Raw genomic sequence first — 8,705 nt, forward strand, 5'->3', positions numbered from 1 at the left:
TTGCTTTCTTTCTTTCTCTCAAGTTTTTTTTTTAAATTTTTTTTTTCAACGTTTATTTATTTTTGGGACAGAGAGAGACAGAGCATGAACGGGGGAGGGGCAGAGAGAGAGGGAGACACAGAATCAGAAACAGGCTCCAGGCTCTGAGCCATCAGCTCAGAGCCTGACGCGGGGCTCGAACTCATGGACCGCGAGATCGTGACCTGGCTGAAGTCGGACGCTTAACCGACTGCGCCATCCAGGCGCCCCTCTCAAGTTTTTTTTTTATTTTGTGAGAGAGAAGGAGAGAGCATGAGCAAGGGAGAGGCAGAGAGAGCAGGAGAGAGAGAATTCCGAGCAGGCTCTGTTCTGTCAGTACAGAGCCGGAGGCGAGGCTCGGTCCCAGGAGCCATAAGATCATGACTTGAGCCAAGATCAAGAGTCAGATGTTTAACAGACTGAGCCACCCAGGTGCTCTGATTGACTAACTGTAAATCCTCACCCAAACCCATGGAAGGGAACTGTGGTGTGGAGAGCAAAAATAAACACATTTGATCAGGGAGCCACAGTGTGTCAGGGATTTCTCACGTGATCACTGGGCCCTCCTTACAAATTCTAAGGACTGAGCTCTTTCCTGGTGTTTGCCTGTGCGGTGCCAGCCTCAGACCCTTACCTCTGACAGGGCTGTAGTATGTCTGACCAGCCAGGACGCAGCAATTAGTATGGATAGGTGAGTGAGAGTGTACTGGAATTCCAGTTGTTTCACACAGATAGCTAAAAAGCTGGTCATTTTGAAAACAGAATGAGCTGTTAAATCACAAAGCCCACATTGAAGTGTGCACTGCTTTTAGAAATAACAACAAGGCAATTGATACAGTAATAGAAGTTAGCCAACTTTTTTTTTTTTTTTTTTTTTTTTTTTTATGGGTGACTGAGGAAAGACAAAAAAAGGAGAAAGTAAGGGTCCTTAACGTGGTTGGGACATTGGGATGTTGATGTTCTTTTTGGAAAGTAGCTTAAAAAGAAAATTGTCTGAAACGTCCTGATGTATTGCAGTCACTTCTTATAAACTCATCAGTAGTGTGTTTATCTTGATGTTTATTTTAAGTGATGTACACAAGTCTGGCACACTGTTCTACCGTGAGCTTCTCTCAGGAGAGCTGGTAACTGGTGATCAGTGTGTGCAGTTTACTAACACAAAGAACACAGGTTATTTTATGTTCATCGTAACATATGTTCAACTTAGCACCTAGGCTGTGAGACAAGGGGTAGAGTGAGGCCTGGTGTTCAAGTTAAAGGATCACATTAAAGGGGCTCCTGGCTGGCTCAGTCAGTGGAGCATCTGACTGTCGATCTCAGGGTTGTGAGTTCAAGCCCCATGTTTTAAGTAGAGATTACTTAAAAATGTTTTTCTAAAAAAATTAGAAGAAAATAAAGGATGACATTAATAAGTCCACACTGAAGAGCATGGAGTGTGAGGACTGGGCCTTATAATAGGAAAATAATCCAACCTTCTTAGAGCTACCTGGTGCTGAACAGAAAATTGGGAGATAGTGAAGTAAGAGAAGCGTTAATTGATGCTGCAGGATACTTAAACTGAAACAGAAATCGTGATGTAATGATCACTGAGGAATTTATTGTTTTGGGTTCATTACTCCTTTCTATACCTTTCTAAAACTTTCCTTTAAATTCTAGTATTAGAAGTATGCTGTTCACACAGAAAGCTTAAGAATGATTGGTTATCAAAATCAGTGCTTTCCATCCTGTGTCCAACATCTTTAAAAAAATGAGGTGGTAGCAAAGAAAGAAAATATCAGAATATATTACATGCAGTAAGACTAAGTATTCTATTGTGAAATGGTTGTTAATTGTAAATAAATATGTAAGTCATAATGTACAGTCCTGATGTATGTATGTATCTTTTAGGTCAGTCAAGAGTTTGAAAATCATAGATATAAATTGTTCTTGAATTTGCCTCTGCTATTGTTTTTAAAAAAAAATTTTTTTTAATGTTTATTTTTGATGGAGAGAGAGAGCATGAGTGGGGGAGGGGCAGAGAGAGAGGGAGACACAGAATCCAAAGCAGGGTCCAGGCTCTGAGCTGTCAGCACAGAGCCCAATGAAGGGTTTGAACTCGAGAACAGCAAGATCATGACCTGAGCCAAAGTCAGACGCTCAACCGACTGAGCCACCCAGGCGCCCCCTCTGCTATTCTTTACTGCAAAGACTACACATTCCAAAATATAATATCTAGTGTAGTAGGGCACTTTCTTATGTATTTGCTGTATTTACTTTCAAACTTAAGACTACTTTTTGCTTTTACTTGTAGCTGTTGGGCCACTTTTGTTTCCTTGTCTAAACCAATTTACAATTAATAGGGTTCGAGTGTGGATTAACTAATCATAGGCCAGACCTCAAGAAAAGTAACACAGTCTTGACACTAGATTGAAAAAAGCCCTAAAACACCCAAATAGAGATTTGCTAAATCCACTAAATCCAACTAAAACCTGTGCAGAGGAAGGAACTGCCAAGTGCCTGGGCAGCCGGCAGCCCTAAGCCTCTTTGGAAAGAAGGGCATTAAATAAGAGAATTCATCGTCTGACATGAGTTTGTGCTCAGAAAACCTGGAAAAGAGTGAGCAGGAAGAGGATCGAGAAATCTCTCAGGCTTCTCATGTCTGGAAGTAGCTCAATATTGGCTCTGAAGGCCCAGAAGGCCGTCGGCATTCTCCTCCCCTCGAGGCCCTGGTTAGCTTGTGGGTGGGGAGGTCCAGGTTTGCCTACAGGGGCTGGGAGTGCCTCAAAGGGAGTGCCTCACTGAAGTGTTTGTGTCTGTCCAGAACTTATCTCTGAGCGGCACGGCTGTCCTCTTGGTTGGAGGAGAGGTGGGGGAGGTCCAAACTGGGATTGCAGGCTGCTTTATCTTACTCAGGGTACTCACACTAACACCAACAGTGCCAAGGTACAAAGGATATATGAAGATACACAGTGCAGGCAATTTGATGTAAACAGTAATGAAGCATTTGATAATGGGATTTTAATTGGCCCTATTAAAAAGTTTGCAAGTTACGTAAGTAGCAATATTTGTGGTCATTTTAGGGCTTGGTGGTTACCACTTACCATGTCTGCCTCAGCCACAGACCTAGGAAGTGGAAGAGCCAGTCTTCTAACCGGCAGGCCAATCCATTTTCCTAAAATCCTTCACATACGGGGTGTGAGGCCCAATATAAACAAGCAAAATATTGGCACAGAACACTTAGTGGCCGTTTATCTTCCTATTTGGGTTGGATAGACTTTCAGTGTTTACAGAATTCAGGGTGCCCTTGGAATAAGAAGCAAATTAAGGTTGTAATTTTTTTTTTTTTTACAAGTGCTTTTCTACATTATACGTGGACTCACTTGGGATTCTAATACTACTTCACTACTTCAGATTCTCAAAGTCTCCCACTTTTCACTGTTATTGGTGAGAGCATAGGGGCCTTTACAAAGAAGTACACTGAGGCTGCTTTAAAGCCAGCAAAATTGATTTTCAAATCAATTGTCAAATTCAACTGTGTTACTTTCCGAAAAGATTTCCTGACTCCTTTTAGATCTGTCAACCACTGAAGTAATTCACTTTTCTAATGTGCAGATAAGGAATATCTATTAATATTTTGTTTCTCCTGAGAAACTGTGATCTGACTTTTGGATGTGGATATAAACACTTGGGGATTAGTTGAAATAAGAGCTCAACTTAATCCAGGATTTTTTTTTTTCTTTTGAGAAGATTATTGTCCTTTTTATAGTGAAGAACTACTTCTATACTTTTTTTTTAATTTTTAAATTTATTTATTTATTTTGAAAGAGCGAGTGGGGGATGGCAAGAGGGAGAGCATGAATCTTCAGCAGGCTCCACAACCAGTGTGGAGCCCAACTCTGGGCGCGATCTCACAAACCGGAACGTCATGTTCTGAGCCGAAATCAAGAGTTGGGCACTGGACCACGCAGGTGCCCCAAGAATTACTCCTATAAAAAACAAATGTAGGGGCGCCTGGGTGGCGCAGTCGGTTAAGCGTCCGACTTCAGCCAGGTCACGATCTCGCGGTCCGTGAGTTCGAGCCCCGCATCAGGCTCTGGGCTGATGGCTCGGAGCCTGGAGCCTGTTTCCGATTCTGTGTCTCCCTCTCTCTCTGCCCCTCCCCCGTTCATGCTCTGTCTCTCTCTGTCCCAAAAATAAAAATAAAAAAGTTGAAAAAAAATTAAAAAAAAAAAAAATAAAAAACAAATGTAACCCCCAAATCATATCTGTGTTATACTGAGATGAGAGATGACCCAGGATGAATTTAACTTATGCCATCAAAATTTAAACTTTAACCAGTAGGATTACATGCCAAAATAATTGCTGTAATTTTAATTTTTTGGGTGCAGATGAAGAACTAGCACTGGATGGCAGTTTTGATCAAGGCCTAAAAAACTATCACAAACTCCAGTGGGAAACAGAATTCAAACCTGTGGCCCAGCAGCTCCTGAACCGAATTCAGAGTCATCATACCTTCCTGGAACCACTGCCTATTCCTTCTTTCTAACATGATGTAGATTAACCACAGAAGCAAGAAGTCAGGTCTCCTTCATTCTTACGGAGTGGTAACATGCATGAACATTTGTTTTTCAGTATGGACAAATAGTGAAAGTTTTTCAGATACTGATTTTAGTGAGTAGTCTAAGTATCTTAGAAGAAATAGGCATTTCTTCTCGTTAGGTAGGTATTATGGAAAAATGAATATAAATGTGCTCTCTGCTATGAGAAATGTAAGATGAAAATATATTCACAGTTTTTCAAAGTGCATGACTTCTTCTTCTATTCTGTATTAAATACTTCGGTTCCAGTCTTAAAATCTGGATTTAACAACTTTGGAATTTAAGTGTTTGTCAGTTCAGTAAGTGAACCGTGCAATGAAGACTCCTAGATTTTGTATCTGGGCAGAACAGTGATCAACACTGTGAGGACCACATCACCACATAACCGTCTGTACTAATTCTTTGTCCTCTAATAATAATTTTCTGGTCAGGTACCAGTATTTTTCTTGTTTTCATGTTAAGAGTGGGAGTAAGCAGAAAAATTTAGAGACACCTGCTTTGGGCAATCTACTCTATTAAATAAGTAAAATAGATGAAAAAGGGAGTACTTTACCTCTTTCTTTTCATTTGAAATAAAATGACTAGACCACACAGTCCTTCTAGTTGTAACTCTCTGTGATTAGGGAGGTGATAGAACATCCTCAAAAGGGTATAGGCTTAGGTAAATGGCAGATCTCAGCTTGAATCCTAGCTATCTCCTGTGTGGACCTTGGGCAAGCAACTTAATTTCTTTAACTTCAACTGTAAAATGGGAATAGTAAAATAGGAATGTTTTATTCTAGTGCAGTTTGGGAAAATAACAAAAACATTAAATGGGCAAGTTGCCTAGCATAGTGTCTGATGTGTAAGTAGGTGCTCAATAAATTATAGCATGGTGATGGTAATTTTTTAGTTTACTATTCTTTGCAGGGTAAGTTTGGCCTTTGAAAAAATGATAAAAACCAAAGAAATTGAGATTATTATTCTATATTAGCCAAATGAAGATTTGGAAATAAAAGCAGATGCACTACTCTGCTTGGAGAAAAGCTGTTATGAATGGCTCATCTCTCACCCTACAAAATACCAAGACTAATGGGAAGAGGGCATGTACTCCAGACTGGATGGGCTCTCAAAGACCATTAGAATATAATATCTAAATTTTCAGGAATAAATAGACTTTCCAAGGGCCCTTCTAGTCTGGGCCTAGTCTCTGACAAGGGCTCAGCAAAATCCCCTAGGGACACTTATTGTATACCTTATTGTATAGTCTGAGGGGCTGATCTCTCAAAACCATTTAAGGGTCTAAGTCTTTTTTTTTCTTTCTTTTTTTTTTTAATCCATAGCAGGCCATATATTCTACTTTCACTGAAAAAGATCAAACTATTTCTCCCCCCAAAACAGCCCCCTCAGTATTTATAACTAATATAATAACTCATGGTGGAATACCATTATTCCTATTCTCCATATAAACTCTCCACCCTCACACTCATGTGCAAGCTGGACCTTTTGGAACCACCTATCTGCCTTCCCCTTTGCTTTTTAAAAATATTTTTTTAGGGATCTCTACACTGTACATGACGCTCAAAATCACAGCCCTGAGATCAAGAGTCACATGCTCTACTGACTGAGCCAGGCACCCTTGTTTTTTGTTTTTTTTTTTTAAGTGATTAAAAAAACACATAAAATTTACCATACTATTTTTAAGTGTGCAGTTTAGTAGTGTTAGGTATATTCACATTGCTCTGCAACAGAGCTCTAGAACTTTTTCGTCTTGCAAAACTAAAACTATATTCATTAAAAAAAAAATCCCCATTTCCTCTTCCCCCCAGCTCCTAGCAACCACCCTTCTACTTTCTGTTTCTATGAATTTGATTAGATACCTCACATAAGTGGAATCATATGATACTTGTCTTTTTGTACTGGCTTATTTAACTTAGCATAATGTCCTCAAAGTTGATTCTTGTTGAAGCATGTGACAGGATGTTCTTCCTTTTTAAAGCTGAATAATATTTCCTTGTATGTATATGCCACATTTTGTTTATCCAGTCATCCATCAGTGGACATTTGGGTTGCTTGTACCTCATAGCTATTGTGAATAATTCTGCTGTGAACATGGTGTGTAAATAGCTCTTTGAAATCCTCCTCCTTTCAACTCTTTTGGGTATATACCCAGAAGTGGAATTACTGGATCGTATAGCAGTTCTATTTTTAATTTGGGGGGAATATCTATAATGTTTTCCATTGAGGCTCCACCATTTTGCATTACCACCAACAGTGCACAAAGGTTCAAATTTCTTCATATCTTTGCCAATGCTTGTGATTTGTTTTTTATAGTAATCATCATAATGGGTGTAAAGTGATAATGTCATTGTGGTTTTTATTTGCATTTCTCTAATAGTGATGTTGAGTGTATTTTCATCTGTTTGTTGACTGTTTATATATCATTCCTGGATTAATGTCCATTCAAGTCCTTTGCCCATTTTTTAGTCGGTCTGTTTGGGTTTTTTGTTGTTAAGTTGAAGGAGTTCTTTATATATTCTGGCTATTAATCCCTTATCAAGTATATGATTTGCAAATATTTTCTCTCCTTCCATAGGTTGTCTTTTCACTGTTGATTGTGCCTTTTGATGCACAGAAGTTTTTTGTTTGTTTTTATGTATGCCTGTCATGGGGCTCAAACTCATGACCCCAAAATTAAGAGTCACATGTTCTACTGACTGAACAAGCCAGGTGCCCCATTGATACACAGAAGTTTTTAAGTTTGATGTAGTTCCATTGGTCTATTGTTTCTTTTGCCTTTGCTTTTGGTGTTATATCCAATAAATCATTGACAAACCCAATGTCCTGAAGCTTTTTCCCTATGTTTTCTCCTAGGAGTTTTATAGTTCTTATATGTAGGTATTTAATACATTTAATTAATTTTTGTGTATGGTATAAAGTAAGGGTCCAACTTCATTCTCTTGCATGTGGATATCTAGTTTTCTGAGCACCATTTATTAAAGTGATTGTCTTTTCCTCATTGAACAGTCCTGGCACGCTTGTGCTTAATTTGACCATACACATGAGGGTTTATTTCTGGGCTCTCTGTTCTATTCCATTGCTCTGTATGTCTGTCTTTATGTCAGTACCACACTGCTTTGATTACTATAGCTTTGTAATGTATTTTTAAATCAGGACATGTGAGACCTCCAACTTTTTTTTTTTTAATGGAAGTATAGTTGACCTACAATATTATATTAGCTTCATGTGTACAACATAATGATTCAACAATTATTTACATTACAAAATGCTCACCAAAATAAATGTAGTTACCATCTGTCATCATACAAAGTTATTAATAACATCATTGACTATATTACCTATGTTGTACTTTTCATCCCCATAAGTTCTTTATAACTGGAGGTTTGTACCTCTTAATCCCTTTTACCTACCTTGCCCATACTCCCATGTCTTCATCTCTGGCAGTTGTCAGATTGTTCTCTGTATTTATTAGTCTGTTTCTGTTTTTTATTTGCTTGTTCACTTGTTTTTTAGATTCCACATATAAGTGAAATCATACAGTATTTGTCTTTCTATGTCTGATTTATTTCACTTAGCATAATACCCTTTAGGTCCATCCATGTTGCTGCAAATAGCAAGATTTCGTTTTTTTTTACTGCCCACTAATATTCCATTGTGTATATATACCACATCTTCTTTATTCATCTATCAGTGGATGCTTAGGTTGCTTCCATAACTTGGCTACTGTAAACAATGCTGCAATAAACATAGGGGTGCATATATCTTTTCAAATTAGTGTTTTCTTTTTCTTTGAGTAAATACCCAGTAGTGGAATTACTTGATTGTATGACATTTCTATTTTTAATTTTTTTTTTTAATTTTTTTTTTTAATTTTTTTTCAACGTTTATTTATTTGTGGGACAGAGAGAAACAGAGCATGAACGGGGGAGGGGCAGAGAGAGAGGGAGACACAGAATCGGAAACAGGCTCCAGGCTCCGAGCCATCAGCCCAGAGCCCGACGCGGGGCTCGAACTCACAGACCGCGAGATCGTGACCTGGCTGAAGTCGGACGCTTAACTGACTGCGCCACCCAGGCGCCCCTTCTATTTTTAATTTTTTAAGGAACCTCC

The 8,705-nt window shown here is 38.8% G+C and overlaps 1 protein-coding gene across 3 annotated transcripts in view; it reads left to right on the forward strand.

Moving 5' to 3' along the window:
- The window catches only part of ARMC2 (armadillo repeat containing 2), a 107,878-nt gene extending 101,471 nt beyond the window's left edge, over positions 1-6,407 (forward strand). For 2 of the 3 annotated variants that reach the window (XM_040474326.1, XM_040474328.1), the window contains one exon: positions 4,386-6,407. In XM_040474326.1, the coding sequence (XP_040330260.1) occupies positions 4,386-4,543 (158 nt within the window). In that variant the 3' untranslated portion in view covers positions 4,544-6,407. Of the gene's footprint in view, positions 1-3,349; positions 3,666-4,385 lie in introns of those variants that run through there. The other variant, XM_040474327.1, reaches the window with a different exon arrangement.
- Positions 6,408-8,705: the final 2,298 nt, after the last annotated feature.

This window comes from Herpailurus yagouaroundi, unplaced genomic scaffold (assembly GCF_014898765.1).
Source record: "Herpailurus yagouaroundi ecotype Mexico unplaced genomic scaffold, PumYag 139, whole genome shotgun sequence".
Taxonomy (NCBI): Eukaryota; Metazoa; Chordata; class Mammalia; order Carnivora; family Felidae; genus Herpailurus; species Herpailurus yagouaroundi.